This window comes from Nicotiana tomentosiformis, chromosome 6 (genome assembly GCF_000390325.3).
Source record: "Nicotiana tomentosiformis chromosome 6, ASM39032v3, whole genome shotgun sequence".
Taxonomy (NCBI): domain Eukaryota; kingdom Viridiplantae; phylum Streptophyta; class Magnoliopsida; order Solanales; family Solanaceae; genus Nicotiana; species Nicotiana tomentosiformis.
The window spans coordinates 80,582,244-80,609,880 of record NC_090817.1 but is presented as its reverse complement, the minus strand read 5'-3'; the positions used below and the strand labels follow the sequence as shown (position 1 = coordinate 80,609,880).

At 38.1% G+C, this 27,637-nt stretch overlaps 1 protein-coding gene across 2 annotated transcripts; it reads right to left on the bottom strand.

Annotated features, from left to right (window-relative positions):
• Window positions 1-7,334: 7,334 nt before the first annotated feature.
• On the bottom strand, window positions 7,335-26,086 carry LOC104107410 (SAC3 family protein B). Of its 2 annotated transcripts, XM_009616207.4 has the most exons (16): window positions 25,753-26,086; window positions 25,353-25,451; window positions 24,429-24,656; window positions 24,022-24,195; window positions 21,441-21,671; window positions 20,444-20,659; window positions 20,117-20,370; window positions 16,148-16,248; window positions 15,818-16,033; window positions 14,610-14,837; window positions 14,436-14,527; window positions 14,267-14,360; window positions 13,744-13,836; window positions 12,635-13,437; window positions 12,446-12,560; window positions 7,335-9,205 (listed from the first exon to the last, which is right to left on the bottom strand). In XM_009616207.4, the coding sequence occupies exons 1-16, from the start codon at window positions 25,872-25,874 to the stop codon at window positions 7,451-7,453; spliced, it is 4,821 nt and encodes a 1,606-aa protein (XP_009614502.1). In that variant the 5' UTR covers window positions 25,875-26,086; the 3' UTR covers window positions 7,335-7,450. The 2 variants fall into 2 exon arrangements, with proteins under 2 accessions (XP_009614502.1, XP_070033617.1); XM_070177516.1 differs by lacking the exons at window positions 25,353-25,451; window positions 25,753-26,086 and having other exon boundaries at window positions 24,022-24,187; window positions 24,429-24,566.
• Between the last annotated feature and the right edge of the window lie 1,551 nt (window positions 26,087-27,637).

Genomic DNA, 27,637 nt, shown 5'->3' with positions numbered 1-27,637 from the left:
TCGCAGTATTCCATTCATCCAGGTTCTACGAAGATGTATCGTGATTTGAAGAAGCATTATTTTTGGCGAAGGAAGAAGAAGGACATTGTTGGGCATGCTTTGTGGTGTTTGAATAGTTAGCAGGTCAAGTATGAGCATCAGAAACTAGGTGGTTTGACTTAGAGATTGGTTATACCGGAGTGAAAGTTGGAGGGAGCACATTACTATGGATTCTGTGGTAGGATTGCCATGGACTTCGAGGAGATTTGGCGTTGTTTGGGTCATTGTGGATAGATTGAACAAATCTGTGTATTTCATACGGTAATGACTTCTTACATTTCATAGATATTGGCTCAGATCTACATTAGACAGATTGTCTGATTGGATGGCGTGCCAGTTTCGATCATCTCGGATCGGGGCACTTAGTTCACATCGCACATTTGGAGAGTTGTTCAGCGAGAATTGGGCATGTGGGTGGATCTTAGTGCTGCATTTCACCCATAGACGGATGGGCAAATCGAGTGGACTATTCATATCCTTGAGGATATGTTTAGAGCATGTGTTATTGATTTTTGGAGGCCAGTGGGATCCGTTTCTACCATTAGCAGAGTTTGCATACAACAACAACAACTAGTCTAGTATCCATATGGCTCCGTATGAGGCCTTATATAGGAGGTGATGTCATTCTCTGGTTGGTTTGTTTGAGCCTGGTGAGGCTAGGTTTTGGGTACAGACTTGGTTCTAATGCTTTAGAGACGGTGAATTGTATTCAGGAGTAGCTTCATATAGCGCAACCCAAGTAGAAGAGTTATGCTAATATGAAGGTTAGCGATGTGGATTTCATGGAGGGAGAGAAGGTTCTTCATAAAGTTTCGCCTATGAAGGGAGTGATTAGATTTGAGAAGAAGGTCAGATTGAGCCCTAGGTATAATGGCTCGTTTGAGGTTTTGGAAAGAGTTGGTGAGGTGGCTTATAGGCTTTTGCTTCCACCCAGCTTGTCGGTAGTTCGTCCGGTATTTTATGTTTCCATGCTTCAGAAGTATTATGAAGACAAGTCACATGTGATAGCTTTCAGTTCGTACAGTTGGATGAGAACTTGGCTTATGATAAAGAGTCGCTGGCTATTTTGGACAGACAGGTTCAAAAGTTGAGATCGAAAGAGGTCGCATCAGTGAAGGTTTAGTGGAGAGGTCAACCGGTCAAGGAAGTGTAACGATCTGGCCGTTTGTTTTGTATATTTGAACTCCACTTCTCTATATGATGTTTCCCGTATGTTTGTTCGTTGTTTTGTGATTTGCGGGGATGGTTGGTTTGGTTTTGAGGAGGTTTTGGAATGAATTAGAATACGTAGTTCCTTTGTTGGAGGATTAAGTTAAAAGAGTTGACCAAGGTTTTTCTTTTATGTGAACGAACTCGAATTGGTGATTTGATGAACCCAGTAGGTTCGTATGGTAATTTTGGACTTAGGCGTACGTCCAAATTTTGATTTGGAGGTTCCTAGGATGTTTTGGCTCTAATTTCAGCCGAAAGTTGGCAATTTAAAGGTTTGGAGAGTTCATAAGTTTGATCGGGGGTTGACTTTGATGATATCAGGTTCAGACTTTTGTTCCGGACCTTGACTCGGGTTTTGACCATGTGTGCCCTAGTTGACTTTTGTTGACTTTTTGGGAATCAAATAAAGATTGAAGCTTTATGGTTTTGATTTGATTCATATGGCTTTGTTTGATGATATTGAGTTGTTTTTGGTTAGAACCGGGCTGGTTGGAGGTGACTTCTAAGGGGAAGGCATTTATGGAGTATTGATTTGGCCCGATTGAGATATGTATCTTGCCTAATATTCTGTGAGGAAATAACCCTTAGGATTGGACCTTATTTGTCTGATTGTAATGTATGTAAAGCAGTGTATATGCGAGGTGATGACGTATATGCGGGTGCTATGTATGAAAAATGACCGGATTAGACTCTAGGCTTCTATTATGCCTTAATTTAAGTGTGCGCTCTCTATGATACATGTATAATCCTTTGTATGACTACGTGAGCTTATCCTTTCATGCCAGAGATCATGTTTTAGGATTATTATCTCCTAATTAACCAAGATGGGCATTTGTGAAATCATTGCTATATTGATTTAGCCATAGTCATGTTTTACTTCTTGAGCACAAATCTGCACTTTATTATTATTATTATGTCCTCATACACCTTATTGATGACTTGTGAGCATATGTCTCTTTGATGGTAAATTATTATCTTGAATTGTTATGATTTTGACACATATGGACATGTTGAGCCGATTAGTTTGTTATTGGCACGTGGTATCTTCCGTGCGGGTATTGTGATGTGATGATATTGTGGCACGTGGTCTTTGTCATGCGATTATGATGATGTTGTTGATGTTGTGGCACGAGATCGTTGTCATGCGGTTATTGTTATGGCATGAGGTCTTTACTGTGCGCTTGTTGTTATGGCACGCAGTTTCTACCGTGCAGCATGTGGGTATGGATCCATCCCCCTAGGGTCGCCTTCTCATGTTTCTTTCTTGATAGCGTACACGCGGATTGTAGTACTTGGACTGAGGTTGATTGATTCTGTTGTGGAGGTGCTTGATGATCAGTGAAGTGTAAGAGTGGAAGCTTGGCCATGAAATTGAATCATTTATGCCTTGTTATGCATTTTATAAGCTTCTATGTTGAATTTTAACATGCTACTCTATGCCTCTGCTATTTGTTGATGACTCGATTGTCAAGATTGATTTACCTGTGTTGAGTTGATATCTCTTGATTTGTGAAGTTGATGATATTGCACCTCGTTATATTCTTATTGCAAGTTATTGTATATATATATATATATATATATATATATATATATATATATATATATTGCACAGGTTCTTGATTAGTGAGTATCACATGATTTGAACCTCGTCACTACTTCACTGAGATTAGTATTGATACTTACTGAGTACATATTGTCCCGTACTCATACTACGCTTCTACACATTTTTGTGCATATTCGGGTAGCAACAACAGGCCTCGAGAGTGATCATTTGTTGATCAAGAGGATTCAAGGTAGGTTGCATGACCATCACAGACCCTTAGAGTCCCTTTCCCTACATTTCATATTGTTGTTATACTTTCAGATAGTATCGTACTATTGAGACATCTTATTATATTCAGTTATAGAGCTCATGACTATGTACTACCTGGTTTTGGGAATTGGTATTATATATCACTGTACTGGCTATTGTGAAGCTTTATTCCGCTATTTATGTAATTCAGGTACATTATATCTCGTATTGTTGTTTTTATTTTCTTCTTGCATATTGGTTTACCTAGTCTTGGAGGTTAGGTGCCATCACGACCTTTGGTGGGATTTTGGATCGTAACAAATTGGTATCGGGGCCGTAGGTTCATAGGTTTTACGAGTCATGATCAAGTCTAGTAGAGTCTTGCCGATCAGTACGTAGATATTTATACTTATCTTCGAGAGGCAACCAGATTATTAGGAAACTTTACTTTCTTTCATTATTTATCGTGCGGATTTGTCTATTCTGAAGTTTTACCCTTTACCTTTCATTCACTCACGGATTGTGAGGACATATTCTACGGGAGTAGCCGAGCAGGCACCGGTAACCCCTGTTAGAGCCGCGAGAGGCCGGGGCCAGCGGTAGAGGCCGAGGTGGGGCACGCGTCGCAGCTAGAGTTTCTGCTATAGTGGCAATTGTGGAGCCACTAGTAGCTCTAGTTGAGGAGCAGATTTCGGATCATGTTGAGAAGGTAGGACCGGCTCAGGCACTTAAGGGGCCTATTGTTATACCGGGACTTCAGGAGACTTCGGCTCATATCATGAGTATGTTTGAGAGCTTGACTCATGCATGATTGATTCCGGTTGCACCAACTACTTCACAGTCTAGGGGAGGATCCCAAACTCCCATAGCACGTACACCAGAGCAACTAGCTCATGTTTATCAAACCTGGGTGTTCTGCCGGTACAACTAGTCTTTGCAGTTCAACCCGAGATAGGGCCAGTCTTGTCTGTTGAGGAGCAGAAGAGGATGGAGAGGTTTCAGAGACTTCATCCTCCCCAATTCAATCAAGGTCCTACTGAGAATGCATAGGGATTCTTAGATCAATGTCATCATATTTTGTGTTCTTTGGGTTTAGTAGAGTCGAACGAGGTCAACTTTACCACCTTTCAGTTTTCACGGCTAGCATAAATATGGTGGCAGACTTATAAGCCGAGTAGGCCAGCTGGCATGGCACCGCTCACATTGCCTCAATTTTCAGTTCTTTTCCTGGAGGAGTTTATCCCACAGACTCGCACGGACGAGTTGTGTAGTGAGTTTGAGAATTTGTGCTAGAATGTTATGACCATGACCTAGTATGCTATAAGGTTACAGAGTTATCACGTTATGCAGCTCTTCTGGTTTCTACTGAGAGGGAGAGGGTCCGTAAATTTGTTGAGAGACTTACCTACAGTCTTAGGTTCGGGATGACATGAGAGATGGATACTAAGACTACTTTTTATCGGGTTGTGGAGATTTCTAGGAGGCTAGAGCGTATCCACAGGCAGGAAAGGAAAGATAGGGAGATTGAGAAGCCTCATGGTTTTGGAGGATGTAGTGGTGCTTACTCTGGGGGAAAGAGCCAATAGGATAGGGGTCATTTCAGTCGACAAGTTCAGTCAGCACTTCAGGTTTCATATGGTGCTCCAGCTAGCCATAGATTTCAGAGCACACGGACTGAACAGTTATCTTTCAGTGCACCTCCCACACGGAGTTCTCACAATGGTTATTACAGACGTCCGGGGCAGATTCAGTTCCAGCAGCCACGTCTACAGAGAGCTTGTTATGAGTGTGGTGATGTGGAGCACATGCAGAGAGATTGTCCTAGGCTTTGGATGAGTGTGCCTCAGCAGGGTACCCAGGCTATGATTTCCGATCCATGTGCTACACCACTTACACAACCATCTAGAGGTGGGGGACAGGCGAGTAGAGGTCGTCCTAGAGGGTGGTGAGGCCCATTGGTATGCTTTCCTTGGTAGGACTGAGGCAGTCATATCAGATACAGCCATTATAAGTATTGTTTAGGTCTGTTATAGAGATGCTTCAGTATTACTCGATTCGGGTTCTACTTATTCGTATGTGTCATCCTACTTTGCATCGTATTTGGATATGTCTCGTGATTCTTTGGGTACTCCAATTTATGTGTCTACACATGTTGGAGATTTTATTGTGGTGTATCGTGTCTACCATTCTTGTGTGGTTACTATTGGGGACTATGAGACTAGGATTGATCTTTTATTGCTTAATATGGTGGAATTTGATGTGATTTTGGGTATGGATTGGCTATCATCATACCATGATATTCTTGATTGTCACGCTAAGGTTGTAATGTAGGCTATGCCGGGATTGCCAGGGTCGGAATGGAGAGGTTCGCTTGGTCACATTACTAGTAGGGTGGTTTCCTTTCTGAAGGCTCAACGGATGGTTGAGAAAGGATGTTTGGCGTACTTATACTTTGTTAGAGATGTTAGTGATGATACTTCTACGGTTGATTCAGTCCCCGTGGTGAGGGAGTTTTCAAATGTATTTCCAGTAGACCTACCGGGTATGCCACCCTATAGGGATATTGACTTTGGTATTAATTTGGTACCGGGCAATCAACCCATATCTATTCTACCGTATCATATGGCTCCAGCATAGTTGAAAGAATTGAAGGAACAGTTGCGAGAATTACTAGATAAGGGGTTCATCAGGCCGAGTGTTTCTCCTTTGGGTGCGCCATTATTATTTGTGAAGAATAAGGACGGTTTCATGAGAATGTGTATTGATTATAGGCAATTGAACAAGGTTATCCCTAAGAATAAGTATCCACTGTCGTGCATTTATGACTTTTTTTATCAGCTTCGAAGTACTAAGGTGTTCTCAAAGATTGACTTGAGATCGAGGTACCATCAGTTGAAGATCAGGGCTTTGGACATTCCTAAGACGACTTTCAGGACCCGTTATGGGCATTATAAGTTCTTGGTGATGTTAGTTTGACTAATGCTCCAGCAGCTTTCATACATTTGATAAATATTGTTGTTCCAGCCTTATTTGGATTCTTTGTCATTATTTTTATTGATGATATCTTGGTATACTCCCGTAGTAGGGAGGAGAACGAGCATCATTTGAGGATGATGCTTCAGGTTCTGAGGGAGAAGAAGTCGTATGCTAAGTTCTCTTAGTGTGAGTTCTGGTTGGATTCAGTGGCATTCTTGGGCCACGTATTGTCTAGTTATAGATCAAGGTGGATCCAAAGAAGATTGAAGCGTTTCAGAGTTGGCTCAGACCTTCTACAACCACGGAGATCAGGAGTTTTCTGGGTCTGGCTGGTTACTACCGTCGCTTTGTGAAGGGATTCTCGTGTATCGCAACTCCAATGACCAAGCTGACTCAGAAGGGTGCTCCATTCAAATGGTCTAACGAGTGTGAAGAGGGCTTTCAGAAGCTCAAGACTGCTTTGACTACAGCTTCAATTTTGGTATTTCCTTCAGGATCGGGGTTATATACGGTCTATTATGATGCTTCATGTGTTGGTCTTTGGTGTGTTGGGGTAGTGTGTGGGGTGTGGAGGTGGGTGGATTTGGGTTTGGGGGTGGGGTGGGGGCTGATGAGGGTGGGGAAAGTTGAAAAAAAGTTTTGAAAAATACTTTTCTCCAATTTGAGAAAAATGAGTTCATGAGAAAATATTTTCTACAACATCTATACCAACCAAACATGAAAAAAACGAAAACATTTCCAAAAGATATTTTCCTTTATACAAAGCACACCTAAATGTATGAAAATTTTACTGGTTGGTTAATTTGTTTAGAAAAATATTCCTGATGGGAAGCTTTGATTTATGGACAGAAGCAGATTTGAATCCCTACGTACCTAACATCTTCGGAAAAACCTTTTGCGCATAGTACATACCGAGCTCATAATGAACCAAAATATGTCAGTTAACCAAGGAAAAGTGTTAGAGATTAATAAGGAGCTTATGAAATATAATCCTGTCCCACATATAGTAAAAGGATTAACGAACAACGTTTCTTAAGTTTGTCAATCCCAGTTCAAGTCTCATGGACACGCCAAGAAAACCTTCAATCTTTTCTATCATAGTTGCCTTGGGTTAAACTCTTTTCTTTTTAGTGGATAATACACCATCAATAATTTGCTAATAGTAGTGACTATGAACAAAAAGAAAACATTCGCCATAAAAGGTAAATTTCGAGATGTGAAGACTTCCTTCGAATTAGCAAGAATACATAAAAGTAGGGGAAGATGCATAAATTTTTCAGCTCTAAAGACTCCTTCACGTTTTAAAAATTAACCCTGAGCAAAATTCCATGCCTCTTCCAATAATACAAAAAGCTACACCCTTCATATACATAGTTGCGTGTATAATACACATACAACAGATTTTCAGGGGGTGAAGGAAAAGGTAATTGACTAGAAATATATTGACAAATTTTTATCATTCATGTTCTGCTTAATGTTACACCTCTCAAGTAATTCGCTTAGTATGTCAGCTTCTTTTATTTTCTTAGTGGCCAGCAGTGATTCCATATCTGTCATTGTATTATAACTGGTTTTTATAAATTCATCATCACGTCGAACATCCTTACCATACTCCATTTCCTCGCCTGTGCCAGTAGTTGTAGGAATTTCTTCACTAATTGAAGCCATCCCTGGACGGGGTTGGAAAGCTCTTCCCTGTCCACTAAGCATTGCACATCTGGGAAGAGGCATCCGTCCAACTTCAACCATTTCATCAAGAGATGGATGTGACAAATGGTAATGTGATTGTCTAGAGTCTTCAAGTTCCACCGCTCCAACCGTTAAAGTAGAAAAATCATCCTGTATCAGGGTATACACTGAAAAAGATGCGTCTCTGGCTAACTTCATCAACTGCCAAAAGAATGCCCGTCGGAAAATCATAACCCAGTTTGGTACAATGTAGTAGCGGAAGTTCTGGAGTTGAAGCTGCACAAACTTCTGCAGCATAACAACTGCCTCTTTTGTTGCAAGTGGAAGTTCCATCAACCTGCTAATCTCTGTGAAGTACTTCATTAGACAACTTTGAAGTTGTAATATCTGGTGTTCGATGGCGATATCCACGTCGGAACCCCTATGTAACCAAGATATATCGTCTAGAAAAGATGGAAGTTTGCAGTCAGATATTGCACAGACAACTGGTTCAATTCTTGGAGCTAAGCTCCACCCCAGCCTTGGCAAGTGTTGGCTCACAGCTTTGTACTCAAGGCTAGATTCCTCCAGCAAACCTATTTCAGGACAGGGCCAACAGGTAGGATTTGCATGAGCTGCAGCAGCGATTTCCCTCATTGACTGATCCAAGGACTCATTAAAGGCTGAAATACAGTGGTTTGGATCCACATCATTAGCATTCATTTCACCAAGAACCCCAAGCAAAGAGTTCAAGTAGTAGAGAACCAGTTCTCGGGCTTTTACACACTGGAGAACTGGTTGTGGTGGTGATTCACTTGCTAACCACTTTAGTCCTCCTCTTAATTGCTCATCACTGAAAAACCCATTCAACTGTTCCATCTGCTGGTTTTTCAGGAAAACAACACTAAAGGAATGAAGTCTTGATTCACGGACTTCATGTAGCTCCAGTTCTTTTACTATAGTGGAAGGATCTGCATTTTCCTTGCACATGTCACTTAAGATCAAAAGGGGCAAATGAGAACCAGAAGGTACTTCCATTAACAGCTTATGAAGCTGATTTTTCTGAAGATCCCATGGGATGCCTTCTGACAACAGGAAGAGAACAGCGCTTGCACCTGCTACTGTCTCATTCAGATTCTCAAAATTAGCATACTTGATAACTGATAAACAACAAATAAGGTCCTCGACTGATTGGTCAAGAAGCCAATTTCTCCAAACAGAGAGGCCCGGAGATGTGATCAGCAAATCATCTTCATTGTCTCTGGCAGGCATGAGCTTGGAAAGCAACCATGACTTAGCATTCAACTTCTCCAGACCATTTTCTCGGTTTCGATTGTTTATACTATCCTGACAACATATAATTACTTTCCAGCAAAGGCATTTGGCAGCTGGATTTTGTTCATGGAGTGTGGTGGAAACTACATCTGAAACATTCAGCCTTGACCATGATCTTTCCTGAGTTTGGTACCATTTTGAGACAGCACAATCAATGTCGAACTCGATGGATGTGCTATGTTGCTAAAAAGAGGAGAAACAGTAGAAAATATCAGTGAAATTAAACTGGCCATAAAATTGCTCAAGGACAATGTATATAACGCACTTTAAAGTGACACAAGATATGAAAACTTGTATGCGAGATGGCAACATTCTTGTGTAGAATGCTTATTTGCACATCTGAATGGAACATCTCCAGGGTGGAGGAAGAAAACTCTGTTCCCTTTCCTCTCTTTGGCTCCCCATGGATCAGGAGTAAAGAAATAAAAAATTCACAGTATAGTAAAAAGTTGACATTGTGCAGATGTCTTGGGATTTACAACAAAGATCCAAGATCAGAATCAAAGAAAGATGCAATGAAGTACAAAATTATTTGAGTTTATCTTGAAACTTATATGTCAACCTCGCCAAATAACCTGATAAACTACATGCTTTTGTGAAAGCATCTAATAAATGAATAACAGTTAAGCAATTCTGTTCGGGTGGCATTCTGTTGATTTTATCTTTTTACGTGTGTATTTGTGCCTTGTGAGAGAGAGGCCTCTACCCTGGGATCAGGAGATTTGCTTGAAAGTTTGGTGAGGAATAGATGTTGATGACGTCTCTCGTCTATGGCATTTGGTTGGGATTCAATTTATTCCAATAACTACCCTTGGCCTACTTTACGGTAATACTCTGCATTTTTCAAGCAATTCATAACTAATATGCTTTTTTGCACAACATAAGGTATAAAAGGGGGTGGGGTGGGGTGGGTGGGGTGGGGGGGATTACACCCAAATGGTTGGAAATTTTTAGGGATATTTATATAGAGGAAATAAGGCAATAAGCATTCTGGTTGGGTTATAATGTTATGACCCTCCAAACAAATTCAATGCAGGATAATCTAATATTCATTTTACAGATTGAATACTAAAAACATATGAGCAGGATTAAAGTAACAGAGAGCTTATTGATGCTAAGCTAACTGTGTCGCAACTCGCAAGACCTGTTCCGTATTTTAATTTCTGCCCTCAAAAAGGATAAATCTGATAGTTCTCTAAACCATGAAGTGATAGATCTTACATATGAAGAAACCTAGAAAAGATTTTCAACAAGATAAGATGATCCTGTAATAAGAGCCTATGCAGCAAGAAGCTAGTTTTATGTTCTGTGGAAGGAGCTAAAATATTTGGAACCATCAGACTTCCAAAATATAGAGGTAGCAGAATAATACTGACTCACTCGAAAATGACATGAGCTACATAAGCAACTTTTACCAGGATTGAGTATTTGCAGAGGTGCCTAGTTGGCTATTTCGGAACATTACAACAGTGATACCGAGTAGAAGGGAGGCACAGAAATGGGCAGAATTTACGTGGAAAATTCCGGCTGGTGTTAAATCAAAGAGTTGAATGGGGTGTTCTTTCTACTTGAGTTTCCATCCAGAGTAGAGGCCAGAAGAATAAAAATGGGATGCTGGAATTTCAAAAATCGAATACTTCATCTGGAGTGGTGGTCGCCGATCAGTACCTGCCACCAGAAAAATTGGTGTCCGAATCATGTATGGGTTAAATTATTGGTTTTTCCAACGCACTTATGGTCTGCTAATGTTTTCAAGGAGATTGGTGATAGACTGGGAGGTTTCTTAGAACTAGGTGAAAATACCAGAGCAAGATCTCATATGCTATGGGCCAGAATCTGCATACGCTATACAGGGGTCAACATTCCAGCAACAGTGAAGCTTTTGGTGGATGATTTAGCTTTCATTGTACCGGTGTGGGTTGAATCCACAGTGTGGGTGGAAAGAATTCATCGGAGTCTGTCGGATGGTTGCCAGAGAGAAGTGGAAGACGAACCGTTTGACTTTGGAAGCACAAGGGAGGCGGCTGATATTCCCAAGTTAAGTCAGCCAAGAAAGGAGCACACGTGTAGAGAGAATGTGTCTAGATATGCTCAATCTTTTAAATTTCATAATTCATTCATGTTCTCCAATTTAAGAAATTGACGCCTTTTGTCTTTGGAGTATCCATCACCTGTAATTCTAATTTCCCTTTGTTCTCTTGCCTTTTGTTGTCGATTTTTGAAAAGAGCTCCAAAGCTTCTCTTTCACAGCCTTGAAAGTTGACTCCAAATTCCTTGCTAAGTCTAATAATGTTCTGATGAACCCAGATAGATGCATCAAATTCCGGGTCCTATATCTTTTGGACTAGTTAATCCACCATACACCCTTTAAATTCTGTATTATTGGAGTATGTAATCCAGATGATACTGGTACGAACTGAAAGAGGAAGAATATTTGTCATTCTAAAGGAGAGTCCAAATACTTTTAGATAGGAAAAAAAGGACGAAAATCAAGTTTTGGCCAGTGGACACTAATGCATCCTGAAAGACCAGACCCATCAAATTCACTTTTTTATTTTCCTGTTCTCTTGAGCCAAATTTCAATTTCACCACTATATAGATAAATAAAGTGAGAGAACAAGATGAACCAGCACTACCTGCAATTTCAGCATCTCCAATACCTATTTCCTAAAATCGATTAAATAGGTAATAGTTAATTACTGAGTCACCTATAAAAGCAAACAAGGGATGGATCACCCACTATTCTCCATTAACAAACATCCATCCTTTCCATTTTATGTGACAGACCCTTTGGGGACTTATCAATTGCTAGTCAAAATCAATGTTAATAAATAAAAATTATCAAAATGAAACTTCAAAAATTTATCTACAAAATTAGATTGTCATATTCAAACTAATCAAAATTATCAAATTTAACCTTTAACAAAATATAATATATAAAAAGAGCATGGTAATTTATAAATTTGATCTCCAAAAGTCAAAGTGTCCCATAAATTGGGACACTAATTAAGACACATCATAATATAGTAATGGTGAATGGTATATATTTATCCATCAATTTTTTCAACCTTCATATGTACACAAGACCTACTCAGACTTAACTTCAACCAAAAAAGAAAAAAGAAAGTGGCTGCACTAGTATCACGATTTAATTGCCGCCACCCCCACCCCCACCCCCCGGGCATTGGTCTAGTGGTAAGAGCAGGCCCATAATCCACTGAGTTTTGAATTGTGCGAGCAGGCTCTTGGGATTTCTTGGTTATTAAAAAAAAAGAGATAAAAAAGCATGATGATTTAGTTAAATTGTTTACTACTATGCAGTATATAGAAAATAGATGAGTTTTTATTACTGGAAACTGAGGCTGCACCAAGACTATCATGAGAAAGCACAGATGCAGAAACTTAAGCGGCCAAAGTACTTACAATTCTATTGGGCCACATTGGCACTCCAAGAGAGAGCGATCTCAGAGCAGCTTTAGATGCTAACTGTTTCTGCTCCCGCATCTCCCTTTTCTTTGAAGAACGCCGCTTCCATATCCTGTAAATCGACATGTTAGCAGAGTAACAAGGGTAAATGCAGCAGATATCAGGTCCATGAAGAACAAGCTGCACCTGATAATCAGTTTAAGTTTTGCCTCAGCAACTTCTTTGTCATAATAACTAGCTGCTGCTTCATTAGTTTCAGCTTGCTCGCTGGTGACCACCAGTTCATCTACATTCTCTTCATCTGACACGTGGTGCAATTCTGTGTCTCCAACAAGAGAATGAGTTGGAAAAACTGGCGACTTCTCCTGCTCATCTCTGGCAAGTGCAAATTGAACGGTCATGCCTTTTGCAGCAAATTGTGCAACTTCACTACTTTTGGGTTTCCCTGAACTCCCAACTCTAGTTTGCAGCTGCACTTCAGGTGTTCCTGCTCTCCCGACTATAGCTTGCTGCTGAGTCTCAGGGAAAATATGAGGAAAGAATACCAAAGGACTAGGAGGAGCCGGCAGACTTGACACCGAATAATTAGGAGGAGCCTGCGAACTTTCATTCTTCTGATGAGATTCTGTTCTAGTAATTGGAATTGTCTTTATCTCATCTTTTGGAGATGAAACAGCTTCATAATCAGGCATGTCCTCCTCGATGGCCAGTGAAGAACTATAAGGCTCGAGAAATTGAACAGCTGTAGGTTTTTTATGATGATCCTTATCTAACACGGGTTCTGTTTCTTTTTCCCACACTGATTCAACATGTGGAGCCGAAACATCTTCGACTATTGTTCTTGATTTTTTCTCATTGACAAGTTTTGAGCACTTGACAGGATAGTCATTGTCAACTTCCACAAATGGACCTTCCTTCACCATATATGGTTCTTCATACTCCTTTATTGAGAATCCATAATACTCAAGAAGGCCTTCTATGTCCTCTTCCTGATAGATATCCAGTAACAGAAGAAGTTACTCCACTAAAAAAACTGTTACTCCCTCTGTCCCATTTTACGTGGTACACTTTCCTTTTTTAGTCTGTTCTATATTAAGAAACAATTTAACTTTAAAATTCTCATTTACCATTAAGGAGATGATTCATAGCCACACAAATGTCTACAGCTTGTTTTATATCACAAGTTCCAAAAGTCTTTCTTTCTTCCTTAAACTCGATTCCCAATCAAACGTCACATAAAATGCAACAAGACGGAGTATGTAAGAACACAGCCAGCAAAAATATTAAGAAATTACCTCCATCCCAAGCCATTTGGCAACTTGGGCAACAGGGATTCCTTGGCTATTCTGCAGGCCAGAGTGTAACGAAGCTAGAGCCTGGGTTCGTAACTGGGAAAAACACCAAAAGAAATGAAACGCTTGAACAGAATGCAGATCTATGAACAAGTAAAGTATTTAGAAGTTTGCATCCATAACCTTTGACGGAAAGCAAAGCCAGACATACATGAGCACAAAATCAGTCAAGCAAAGGAAAACACTTCAAGTTCTCTATTTCCTTAAGTCAATTATAGTAGTGCTTTCTATGCCAAAAGAACAAATGAATTATTTGTAAATAAAGGCAATATTCAATTCGAATGACATGGTTCCCAATAGAGTGGAATGAATATAGAGGATTCATATAACTGAGACCCCAACTCATGAACTGAGACGTAGTTGATTGGTTGAATTATCGAATGACAATATGCACTTGGATAGAAGGATCGGTAAAGTCAGTAAATCACTACTGAAATTAAAAGACTAAGGAAGGTGTCTGTTATACCTTTGAGAAATGAGCATGCATTAAGCAAGCTTGAAGATAGCTAGCTCTCCTTGCAAGCCGAAAGAAAGCAACAAAGTTGCATGTCCTGCAGGCCCTGAAATTATGAAAGAGAAACATTCTCAGGTGATTTAGTGTATAAGGTCTCCTAATGATGCAATGATGAAACAACCTTGCCACATCACGAGCAAAGAGAACTTCTGGTGTTTGACGCATATCTGGTGTCATCTTTGCTAAATCAAGCGAAAGCTCTGCAGGTTCAACCTAGTACAGAACTCATACTTTAAACAAAAGGAAAACACTTGGAAACAGAAAAGGTAATCATGCTTATTGATAGTTGACTTACTTTATATCCTGGATGTTTATCAAGCTTTAAAAGTGCATAATAACCTCTAAATTCTTTCTCACTTGCCACATTTATTCCTCTCTTCTGGTGGTCATCATACAATTGAAATAATTCAACTGATGTTTTGTTCATCTGTTCAATATTGAGATGTGCATCAAATCCCTCAGAAAAACCCTCTCCTCTCGTGTATTCACATAATTCATGCATGGCGATTATATGAAGCCTTATCTGAAACCAAAACAATAGGCAATACAAATTAGAATCTATATAAAACTGAGTAACATTACTGAAATCAAGAAGAAAAATTAGGTGCTTTGACATGGGAATTTAAACTAAGATGATAATTGGATTAAAGCAATGCATATCCAGGAAAACAAGAAATTAACATCCTCCAACAAGCACCAGCAGAGAGAAACAAGCAACTAAGGATATTTTGCCCTTTGAAAAAACAAGAACTGTTCCAACACCCATGATATGGTTCCATGCAGTAGAATTTTTCTTCTGTAGCTAGTTTTCTGCTTAATCTCACCTAAAACAAGACAGCTAGCCACTTTATACTCAACCCAACCAAGCTAACCTATCTGTAAATAAAGATCATTAAGTATTAAAATATCCATACTGGTTGAGTCAATAAAAAACAATGTTATATGGTAAACTACATAACCATAATATCTGATTACAATAATAGAGCACTTGCATTGGTTGTGGAGTATAATGCATTAATTAATTCTAAACCAAATTGACCTTTGATATTAGACAGACGCCAAGTTTTGTCCATCCCCCCGTCCACCTAAAGCAATATGAGATCTTATGCTCTGAAAAATATCCCCAGACTCTATTTGTGGGATTAAACTGGGATTGTTGTTGTTGTATGCTCTGAAAAATATGACTAACTTACGCTTACCAAAATATGACTAGATTATGACACGGAAAAAAAAAGGATGAATAGCTTCTAAGATTAATCCATCAGTATCGTGGTGTACATCTCAACATCAGGATAAGTTATAGATGGTTCACATATAAAAGCCTCTGAAAAGGTGATACAAGTTTCTTTAAGAAAAGGCTTCCCAGAAAAATAGATAATGATAAGCCAAAGATGCTTGAAAGCAATATAACTATAAACATGGTCAAAAATATCAATCATTAACAAACTTTAGTTGATTTACGCATTAACAAACTTCAGTTAAATAATGCAAAAATCTACATGCCATTTGCTCCAGCATATTAATAGCTTCATGGTTGAAAATATGTTGCATCCTCAAATCCATACGGATTGCCCGCATCCTGTCCCATAAGAAGTTATACAAGCCAAGGAAGCTGTCATCATAAGGCTGATCCAGCAAATTCAAAAGATAATCCATAGTCTTCTGTAGGATTGGCATTGGACGTATGAGCACAGCTTCCCTCTCAGCTGTCCTGGTGTACTGAAAAGAATCATATGGCAATGTTCATCAATTCTTGTTTCTCATGCTCTCATGAACTTTTAACTTTTCTTTTATCATAAAAGAAAATAATACTCAAGAGTTTCCAGCAAAGACCTTCTTGACAGCAAGCAATTTACTCGTTTGCTTTCTGTCTCCATCCAAACGTTCATATTGGTCAAGATCACCTTTCCTTTCTCGTTCTGCTCTTTCTGATTCTGCAACCAAAAATAATTCAGGAACGAATTTGACTTCCAGTGAGGAATTTAGAACCTGAACAAACCAAACTTCACTCTTGAGTTGACACAAGAACCGAAGCTAAATCTGCTTCAGAGAAACAGAAGAGACAGTAAGGATTTTCCTGGAACATGCACGGAAAATTTTATCTTTCCAAATTTAATGAAAATCTTCATTGTCAGTTCTCATTTCATACTTTGGCTCTTCGATATACGTCCTCAGAAATCAGGTTACCCTCCGCCAAACTAGTTACCTCAAGAACTGAGCCCACTTATACGGATGGCAAACAGGGCCGCAAGGAGGGGGGGTGTTTACCTTATGCACGGCAGGTTCAAACATTTTTTTAAATATCTGATGTGGGGGCCGGTTGCGGGTTTCCTCCAGCTAAGAATTAGATTTACTCAAATCAACCTTTCCAAAATGGATTAGGCATTGATATTCTGACTATGTATTAAAATGACAATAAACTAGAATGATTAATTTTTAATGAATGGTAAGATTTTAAATAGTGAAGTTGTCAGTTTCAATGTGATCGTCGAACTGAACTACAACATTTTTTCAGTTGGGCAATGAGAAACGGCTACTCTCTTTTGAAAATCATCTTCTTTAGATGACTCGCTTTAGAGAACAACTCCAGTTTCTAACTGTTAAAAATTAACAATCTGCTTCTCTTCAACTTTCAGAATTTAGATTGCTCAAATTCGTTATTAATAATAGCAACTCTTCTTTTACGAAATGATTTCAGTGCTAATTTAAACCTTACATCTAGCAATAATGCATACAAGTTAAACATTCAAATATAATCACTCCACATCATAAAAAGAATTTGTCAATGCAATGGGTGAATTTAGCTCTGAACATCTGTGTTTGCTGCACTTTAAGGTAATACTCCCTCCGTTTCAATTTATGTGAACCCATTTGACTGGGCACGGAGTTTAAGAAAAAAGAGAAGACTTTTGAACTTGTGGTGTAAAATGAGGCACATATATTTTGTGTGGCTATAAATCATTGTATAAAGGTAAATTGTTTCCAAATAAGGAAAGAGGTCATTCTTTTTGGCACGGACTAAAAAGGAAATAGGTTCACATAAATTGAAACGGAGGGAGTATTAGAATCAGTTATGTTAGCTTTGTTAAAAGTTAATATTAAATTATGTATTTAGTATAAGATTTTGGTTGTTAGTAAAAATATGGAATATTAAACAGTGGATTAGAATTGAATTGTATTGGGCTGTCAAGTGATATATTTAGCAAATATATAAGAGAATGAAAAAAAAATTGCAGGGGAGTGAAACAGAAACAATTGCTATGTGGGGCAGGACGGAGCGGGTTGAAATCTTTGTGGGTTAAGCCCCAACCAACCCCCCCCCCGGCGCACTGCCATCCCTGCCCACTTATCTCTTTTCTCTAGTCATCACTTAACGGACTAAAGCAGTTGAAACTACTTTCTTTTCTTCTTCTTTTTTCCTCTTTTTTGGTTGACAACATCTTTTCTTTTTTCAATTGCAACTACTTATCTTTCCCTATGAATCCGTAAAATCCCTCACATAACCTTCCCATTGCTGGTCTAGCTTAACTGCAGCAGTCAGTGGTGGAAATTATCATTTGCTGCCATAACTTATGCAATTCTTTTTGATTTATTCCATGAAGAGGAAGGACGACATGAACAGAAAAATTGAAGATGGAGGCTGACAACATACCCAGTGTATCTCATAGGTGGGGTCTGGGGAGGGTAGTGTGTACGCACACCTTACCCCTACATTGTGGAGGTAGAGAGGCAGTTACGAAAAACGGAAAATTTTAATTGAAGACTTTAAAGGAAAATTTGTCGGCTTATGACTGGTTAACACACGCACACAATAAAAAATAAAAAATAATATATATATATATATATAAAATTGAAAACTTTAAAGGAAAATTTGTCGGCTTATGACTGGTTAACACACACGCACACAATAAAAAATAAAAAATAATTATATATATATATATATATATATCCAAAGGGGGAAGGAAGTATTAAGAAGGAGTACTTTATCGAGCATTCCCACGTATTTCATGTTTATGCTACATGCTCCGGTCTCTGTTACAAGGAAGTTGGAAAAGATTCAGAGGAACTTTTTATGGGACTCTACAAGTGGAGAAAGAAAGTTTCATCTGGTTAATTGGGAGACCATCACCACACCAAAGTACGGGGGTGGGCTTGGGATTAGAGATCTAAGGGTGTTTAATAAAGCACTACTTGGGAAATGGCTATGGAGATTTGGAGTAGAGGTGAATGCTCTTTGGAGGGAGGTGATTGCGGAAAAATATGGGGTGACGGAAGGGGGATGGAGGACTAAGAATACACTCGCTTATGGTTGCGGGGTATGGAGGAATATCTTAAAAGGGTGGGAAGAGTTTTTTGGGAATGTATCATTTAGGGTTGGTGATGGTAGTAAACTAAGCTTTTGGGGACATAAATGGTGTGGAGATGACACTTTGAGTATCACTTTTCCTAACATGTACAGAATTTCATGTCAAAAGAAGATGTCGGTTCAAAGTATATGGAGGATACAAGGTGGAGAAATACAATGGAATTTGAGGTTTAGAAGGAACTTGCAAGACTGGGAGTTCGTAAAAATCCAGGGATTGATGGAGTTGCTCCACAAGCAGAATAGTTCACAGAGTAGCCAAGATGGTTGGAGATGGGGGGGAAGGGAATAGGGGTGTTTTTCTATTAAGTCCTATTATGGAGCACTGCTGGATGAAGAGGAAGTAGTTTTTCCTTATTGTTTGGTGTGGATCCCTAGATTACCGAGAAAGGTGTGTTTTCTGCATGGCTAGATACGAGGGGGTGATTCTAACGACTGAGAACCTGAGAAAGAGGAGAGTTACATGTTTCAGTTGGTGTTTCATGTGTAAGTGTTTGGGAGAAGATATAGATCACCTTCTCTTACATTGTCAGGTTGCATCTCGCTTGTGGGGAGAGGTGTTGGAGTGGTTTGGAGTTTAGTGGGTGATGCCAGGCACGATTAAAGAAGTAATGTTCAACTGGAAATTCACAGGGATGAGAAGAAGACGCATGGCATGGGATGTCGCTCTACTTGCACTCATATGGATCATTTGGAGAGAGCGAAATAGGAGAGCTTTTGATGGGATAGAGAAGGGATTTGTTCATTTCAGGAGTAGCCTCTTTTCTCTTATTATGTTTTGGTGCACCCATGAGATTCCTTTAAGAATAGAAGATCGGGTGTCTTTTGTAGAGAACCATATTTTGTTGTGAGGTTCTCTATTTTGGTATACTTCTTGTATACGGGCATTTAGGCTCTTCATTAATGAAATTTTATTACTTTATCAAAAAATATATATAAATAATATATATATATATATATATATATATATATATATATATATATATATATATTTATTTATTGAATATTTTTTTCTTAGAAAAGGAACACCACCTCAAAACGACATTTTTCCAGGGTCATTATGAAAAAAGAAAAAAGAAGTGAGCATATAAAATTCACTTATGTATACGTTAGTCCTTGTTGTCATCTATCAGTCACACTAATGTTACAGTCTCTAATTGACCCTCGAGCAAAATCCTGGGTCTGCCACTGCAGCGAAGGCAAACAGCAGGCAATTATAAGAGCTGGAAAAGAATCCATGTTACTCTGCATGTGATATCATTCTCACCTATAACTAAATCCAGAGAAGGGGAACATATAGGAGAGATTGGATGGGGAAAACTGAATCCTTTAACATGACATGATCACACGAGCCATTGACATAAATGGACAGGTTAACTCATCATGGCAGCTGCAGAACTTTCAACAAGTACGACATGATGAATAGTTGGACAACATACCTGGACACATATCAGGACATGACCCAATTATGACACCCGAAGAATCTGAGCCATGATAATCAGATAACAGATTGCCATTTGAGAAATCATCAGTTGAATCTACACTAACTTCTGCAGCAAATTTTCGTTCGTCCATAACAGATTGATATTGTCTCTTCGAGGGACCCTTCTGATGAATACTAGAATCATCTCGCACACTGTGGCCTAGGTCATCCTTGAAACGAGCTAAGCGCTTTGCCTTGGCCTCAGTTTCTCTGTCAATAAGAAAAGGATTTACAAAATAATAAACTTAGCAAGGATGAGCTGTAAATCTGTATAGTTTCTTACCGTTGAATATCATCATCTACATGATTGGAGTCACCTTGATGAACTTGACCAGATGAAGGTACGGAAGGAAACTTGGTTCTTTTGGGAACTGGAAAGTTCATTGGCTTACTCAGATCAACTTCAACATTGACACCATTTCCAGACAGTGAAGACTTTTGAGGAGCTAGAGAGTCAGGGGGGCCGTCTGACCTCATTTTGGAAGGAGAGGTGGAAGGCCTGAATAAACAATTAACGGAGAGCAGGAAATCAATGGCGAATTCATCCAAACTACTTTTTTCCTTCAAAATTCAAATGTATATATCCTTTTTTTCTTTATTGCAGTACTCTCAATTCCGTGCTGTACTATAACAACTTATGGCAGATGTATATAAAATGTTGTCAAAAACACAATTTCGTATGCTTCTCATCAAAGTCTTCTTCAGTTGCCTTTTAAACTAGAAGTCATTGAGATATTGATCCAGCCAAGATACACTGAGGGAAACACAGAATTTTTTCCAACAACAAGAAAGAACTTCAATATCTCGAGTATAAATTATTATCAGATCACCATCTGAAATGGTTCAGTTTGAATTTCAGATATGAATTGAGCCAACTATCAAGCAGGCTATCAGGATGCTCTGATCACAACATTCTAGCGAGTTTATTTTGTTTATGTTCCATATTTATGCAAGAATCTAGGGTATTCGCCTTTCTTCCATATTCTTGTTTTTGTTGGAATCAACAAGGTCTACCAGCAGAAGGCTCCCCCAATAATTGCTTGACTGAAAAAAAGAAAATTTGCAGCATTTTGCAGGCTCCCATGATAATTGCTAGGCATAAGAAAGAAAATTTACAACACAGGTAACTATAAAAATAGTTCTGACAAGGAAAAAACTTAGTTTGGATAAGAAAAACACGTGACATCTTGCACCTTTCAAGCAAGCCTTTTCATTGACATTCTCTGTGCTTGTCAAAGTAAAAATACACAGAATTAGCAGCAAGGATTTTTCTGTTGTACCTTTTGGATTCACGTAGACCAAAAGCTGAGTTTTCAAAAGAAGCGCCATTAGGAGATGAAAGAGGCGGGGACCTTGTTCTTTTTGAGACTTGGTCAGTATGCTTCACTGCAATCTTTCTTCCAGGATCATAATTTGTTGGAATCGAGGACATCTTTTGTTGAGGTAATCGGATTGGAAAGTTTTGGAACGACTGGGATGAGTTGCCCAGCATATGAGGGGGCAGAGAAGGCCTTCATGACAAATCCACAGTAAAAGAGAGTTAGAACCTTCAATCAGAAGAACTGCCTACTGGCAAGTCAGTTACAAGTGGTAAACTGAGAAAGAGGATGGTCCTGAATGATAAGAACATAATTTTTGGGACAAAAAATGTAGCTTTACTTAGTAGAAGTTCTAAACATAATATCACTACAAGCATACCGAAGCATGAGAAATCCTCAATAAAAACATTGAAAGAGGAAAAAGGATTTAACGGGTATAACAACTAGCAGGACTTCATGAGGACCAAATGACACGTGTAATCAGCCAATTGAGGATTAGAAGAAAAAGAATAGCCAAAAAGTGCATTCAAGAACTTCAATTAAGTATCTTTCTGTACACTTATCTGATAGAAAACCCAATCATCAGAATCCACTGCAACCAGCCGTACCATCATACAAATATTTCTCGCCAAAATTGCAAAATATGGAACTGCATGCACTGACTTTATAAGCTTGTTCAGAGTTACAGAGCATCGGCCAAGAATAAAATAATGAAAATTTGATGTGGAAGAACAAAACCAGAGTATGCATGATCCTACAAGAGTTCAGTGAGAGACGTAACAGATCATGAATAAAATATAACAAATAAATTTCTTCATGCAAGAGTTCTTTTATGCTTCTCAGATGTTCATTAGAACAAGATTGTCCAACAAACAAAAAGCATGCACATCTCAAAGAGAACTAAGCTGGTCCACAACCATCAGTTCAGTCATCAGATAGTTTACTTCAAAGACTACCAAAAGAAGATTTTTTCCAAAGACCGCAAGACAAACCAGATTTCTTTATTTCTTCAAGGTATCTACAATAAGAAATTAGTCGATTAAAAATAAAAGATTTACATATGCATAGCACGTTTTAGAGGCAAGCAACCTAGTATCTTTTTTTGGTTCAAACGGCAGCATGGATGCATATCCGACTGCAGATATTTTGAGAAGGTGAAATCCAATGGATGGTGCTTATGAGAAAAGGTCCAGGAAAGGACGTCAATATTTTGTTACTGCTCCAGCAAGATGCTAATCAAATGCTGACTGCTGTCTGGAACATGTTTGGGTTGAATGTATTATGCCCAATTATTGAAAGGAATTGTTGTTCAGCAGGAAATTTGGAACAGAGATAATGTGGTCGATATTGAAGTAAAAAACTCTTGAAGGGACAGAGAACTGCCCATATCAAACTTCCTTTTTCCTTTTTGGTACATTTTTCAGCGACGCATGGTAATCCGACGTGTATAGATACTGGTTCTTTGTAAATAACTGTATTTTCTTTGTTAAGGTTCTATCGCATACCTCTTTTACCAAGTTTTCCCTTTTGTCATTATTAAACGCCGTAAGTGTAAAGAGGTCCAAAGAGGTAAACATGGAGATACCAACAGCTTTTTAATGAAGAATATAAAATATTGTCGATTAATTTGGCCTCTGGTCCCTTCTAGTACCAATGAAACTACAAAGTTTTTGCACTTTTCCTGTCAGGAAGTAATCCCTTCGACTTTCTCTTTCAAATATGACATAGTGAAGCTAATAAAATGATCATATCCTCTCTTCTAAACTATTGTGTACCAATTCTATCTCAAAACTTGAAAAAAGAACAACTCTGCAACAACTGAAAGAAACCATGATCAGAGATACTTCCCTCAGCTTAGAGGATGATCTCAAGATAAAAATGGATAATCTACTGCATCTTCTCATAACCAATCCCTTGACAAGACCGCTTTGATCAGGTTATAGTTCAGACACCACCCAGACCTCCATTTCTTTTTTTTTTAATAATTGTTGTGTTGGGGCCAGCTTGCGTGCACCTCGATTAATTCCATGGGGGACTTGCTACCTCCTACCAGCACAGGTACCGGTAACTCTGTCCACCAAGGCTTGAACAGATGAAAAATCACCTAGTGCTTTTGCCTCCGCTGGGATTTGAACCTAAGACCACATAGTTCTTAATCCACTTCATTGACCACTAGGTCACAGCCTTGGGTGCCGCACAAACCTCCATTTCTTTTTACCGGTGACACTCCTATTTGTCAATCCTTTAGACTGAGCCAAAGCGGACTATAACAAAAGCCAAGATGTTGTATAGGAAATGGCATTAGGGTAGTACATTACGTGTATACTAGAAAGTCAAGATGGCATTAGGGTAGTACATTACGTGTATAGTTGCAATACCCCAATGATATCAACTACGGATTCTAAGTCTTCTACCACAGCATGTTTATACCGAAAGTAAAACAAAAATATACAGCTATATGCATATGCTAGTTAATTGAGACAATATTCAATTAAAAAGCACCATGTGAGAGAGAGAAAGAAGTCATTGAGGCCAAACTAACCACTGAGCTTCACCAAGAGGACTTTGGCCATCTACGTGTACATTGTTCTGATAAGCCAACGGAGGTGACCTTGTACTGTGGGGAACCAATTGACTCTTATTTTGGAATGATGGAGGTGATTGATTTTGCTGGGTAACAAAGTGGCCCTGATCACTGAATATCAAATCTGAACGACTACCAAAAAAAGTAGGGAGAATTAGAAAGCTCATAGTGCATTTTAAATGAAAAAGTTAACAATTCCCGCACTGTAACCATTAACAAACAAGACAGTATATTCTGCAGCAAAATGCTTATTGAGTTTCTTAGGACAGCCCTTACACAAGAGAAATTACATCTAGAATCAAACGGAATGTTTCAAATAAGACAGAACAGTATTTTCGGCAAAATAGAAGGAAATAAAAATATACCTTCCCCTCATTGAGGCTCCCAGAATCTCTGCATCAGAAGGCAATGAAGGATGTGGCCCAGTTCTTCGAAAATCTTGAACTTGGGCACCTCTGGCAGAGAGGGCATTCTCAGAAAACATTGAAGCTACAGGTGGCACTACTTCGGGAGATAGTTGGTGGGCTTGGGCATCATAATCATGGTAGATGTATTTTTGCCCATAACTCCATTTAGGAAGAGTCTCACTACGCCTACAGGAAAAGTTGACAAATTAAGTTAGCCTTAACGTGTAGATATAATCTCCAAAAATACATGACGCCTGATCCTAAAATTTTCACGAATTAAGCATTTCAATTCGCTATTGCAAAAATCACCTGGATGAGTTGTGAATCAAGAAAAAAATAAGTTATCGGCAGATTGTCCAAGAAACTATTTAATGGTTATTTGTCCAAAGAGTAGTTAACTATCACTCGTTTTAATTATCAAGGTGTTAAAATCTGCACTTCTTACAGCACTGAGAAAAAAACTGGCCGAGAATGCTTAATGTTTAAACATGATTGGCTGTTTCGCCACTAACGCCAATTAGACTAATTTACAGGTAGGATCGATGCCTTAAAACATTTACTTATTGATAACTTGCGATGAAAAGAACGTTGTTTGGGTGGAAGGTGCTTAACTGCTTATAAGGTCATTTTCAAGTACTACGGAAAACGAAAAATGACACTTCCTTTTTTTTTCATAGCAAGCAAACAAATTATATTAGAAATGAACCAAGGGTGCAAAATATGGTTTCAGCCTGAGATATATTCTCTCAAATCTTCTTGGGTTGTGGCCTACCAATGTTAAGAACATCCTCTACCACTCAAATAAATAATTGCTTGCACACACACCTATGTTACTGACAAAGGCAAATATAAACAAAAAAAAGACTTTTCAAGGTTTATTACCTCTGTGCTCCAGCAAAAGGACGAGATGGAGCTGCTACAGGATGGCGTCCAACAAAAGGCAAGGGTTGCGGATGTATCCTTTCCGGAGCTTCAAATTCCCTGAACCAATTTAAAATCGTGATATTCAATGAAGAACTTGGTGTCATCGTCTCTAAACATCCTAACTTCTAGGTTTCTTCTCAATCAATTAAAAGTAAGCGCTACCTCCAAAAGGGTAGTCAGGCATTACTAATTCTAAAAATATAAAACATACTTGAAGAAATCATAATTTTCCAGGAAAAATATTTCCAATTTCTGAATATGTCCAAAACACTGGGAAATTTGAACTGACTCTGTTTGAACCCTACAACTGCAAGTTTATGAAGCAGCTGATATGAAAATGCAAAGAAGAAGAGAATACCTGGGAGATGGGGGGAAAGTAGGAGGAGGAGGTGAAGGAGTACGGGGAAAATTCCCAAAAGGGGTTTCCGCTTTCGGAGGGCCAATGGGACCTGTATTCTGCCTGAATCCCTGAAACGCCATTCTACTTCTTGAGATTCAACCCCGACTGAATATGAATAGTAGTAATTTGTTTACTCTCTCTTCATTTTATTATAATTGATTGATGTTGGGGTTTTTCTTCAACTGCATCTATCTGGGCTTCTCAGTATTCAGTTTTGCGGGTCCTGCTTCCTCTGAGAACGAACAAACGAAGAAAAGTGCTGGATAAATCCAAGTTTGGGCCAGCCCTGTCCAGCTGAAACCTAACAAAAAAGAAGATTATATTTTTAACAACATTGCGTTATTTGTTCACAAATACTGAAAGACCAAGACGACGGTATTGAAAGATTTTTGAAAATATATGGTACAAAGTGCTTTTTTTTATTACTTTTCAGCATTCTTCATTCCAATAAAATTTTACAATTTTCATTGCATATATTCTACCTCTATGTAATATAATTATAATTCCTTTCATATTACTTTTTTTAATATTTAGGGCTGTAAAATTAATTATATTTAATTTATCAAATACTTCGTAATTTTATCGAACTTTAAAAAGACTAGTCATAGGGTGCGCAAAAGGGTACACGCTTTGCGCATGTACTCTATAGTAATGAATATATAACTTTTAAATAGTGCATATCCATATTAAATTGATAAGATCGTATTGATATATCTCTTTATCTCCTCTTAAATTAGATTATTTGAACCTGAAGAACAATTGTCAATTTTTCTTTCAAAAGTTATTTGTAAATTTGAAAAATAATATGATGAAGTTGAAAAATAATTAAATTGATTTTTTTAATCAATTAATTAAGAGCTTAATTATCTAGCTATTTTAATATAAAAATTTTGCTGCCTTTGTTAGTTTTCAAATTATGGTCGGGCTATTCTATTATAAGTTTGGCCGTTTCCTTCCATTAATTATATGTACATCCTCTTAGGAAATATAACACGTACACATTTATATTTTAGTATTATAATATTGTATATGTTAAATGTAATTGATTTTGATATCCTAAATATTAGATTTTTTGTAGGGTCATTCAATTAAGGAAAACTTTAATAAATAAAGTTTTATTTGACTTCAAAATGCTAAATATTAGGAAACTAATTAAATGACTATTTTGTCTAGTGTGAACATTATTTTAAAAGGGTAAAAAAGACGAACGAACATTTTGTTAAGAGCCTTAGTGCTTTTAATATAGTATATATATTAGTATTATAAGGATACGATTAGCAAGGAAATGTCAATGCAATCGAAAACTTCAAGGCCAGTTTGAAAGATTTTCGAATATTTTAAGGGAAACCAAACAATACCATTTGTTTTCTTTTTCTTCTTCTTGGTAGCAATACCCTGTGTTTTGTTTTCTTTTTCTATTTTGTCTTAAGAAATAAAGCGATACTACTATTGAGAAATAATAACCAAAGGTTGGTTTTCGTGAAAGATAAACAAAAACATTCCCATTACATGTCATATTGAAAAAAATTATTTTTTCATTTTTTTTCTAATATTTAAAATCTTTATATTAATTTATATTTTGGCCATTAAATTTCACCTCATTTAAAATTGAATACGATTGTATTTATAATAAATTTCTTGCCAAATATTAGAACTTTGAAATTAACTAAGATTATATACTTTATTGTGAAATGCAGCTGAAGACTCCACTTTGGAAAATGAATCTCTTTAAGGTATAAAATTCAATTTGAATAAATTGATACGTACTTCATACCACTTAATTTTTGATTTACTTGTAAAATTACTTTTTCAGATTTATAAATACATGTTTTAAAGCAGTGCA

Coding starts and splice junctions, on each gene's coding strand:
- LOC104107410 (XM_009616207.4), bottom strand. CDS start 25,874: ATGGCGTTTCAGGGATTCAGGCAGAATACAGGTCCCATTGGCCCTCCG. Junction 25,452..25,752: donor ACTTTCCCCCCATCTCCCAG/GTATTCTCTTCT, acceptor AAATTGGTTCAG/GGAATTTGAAGCTCCGGAAA. Junction 9,206..12,445: donor CAATGTGGCCCAATAGAATT/GTAAGTACTTTG, acceptor TCCTCTTTTTAG/CAACATAGCACATCCATCGA.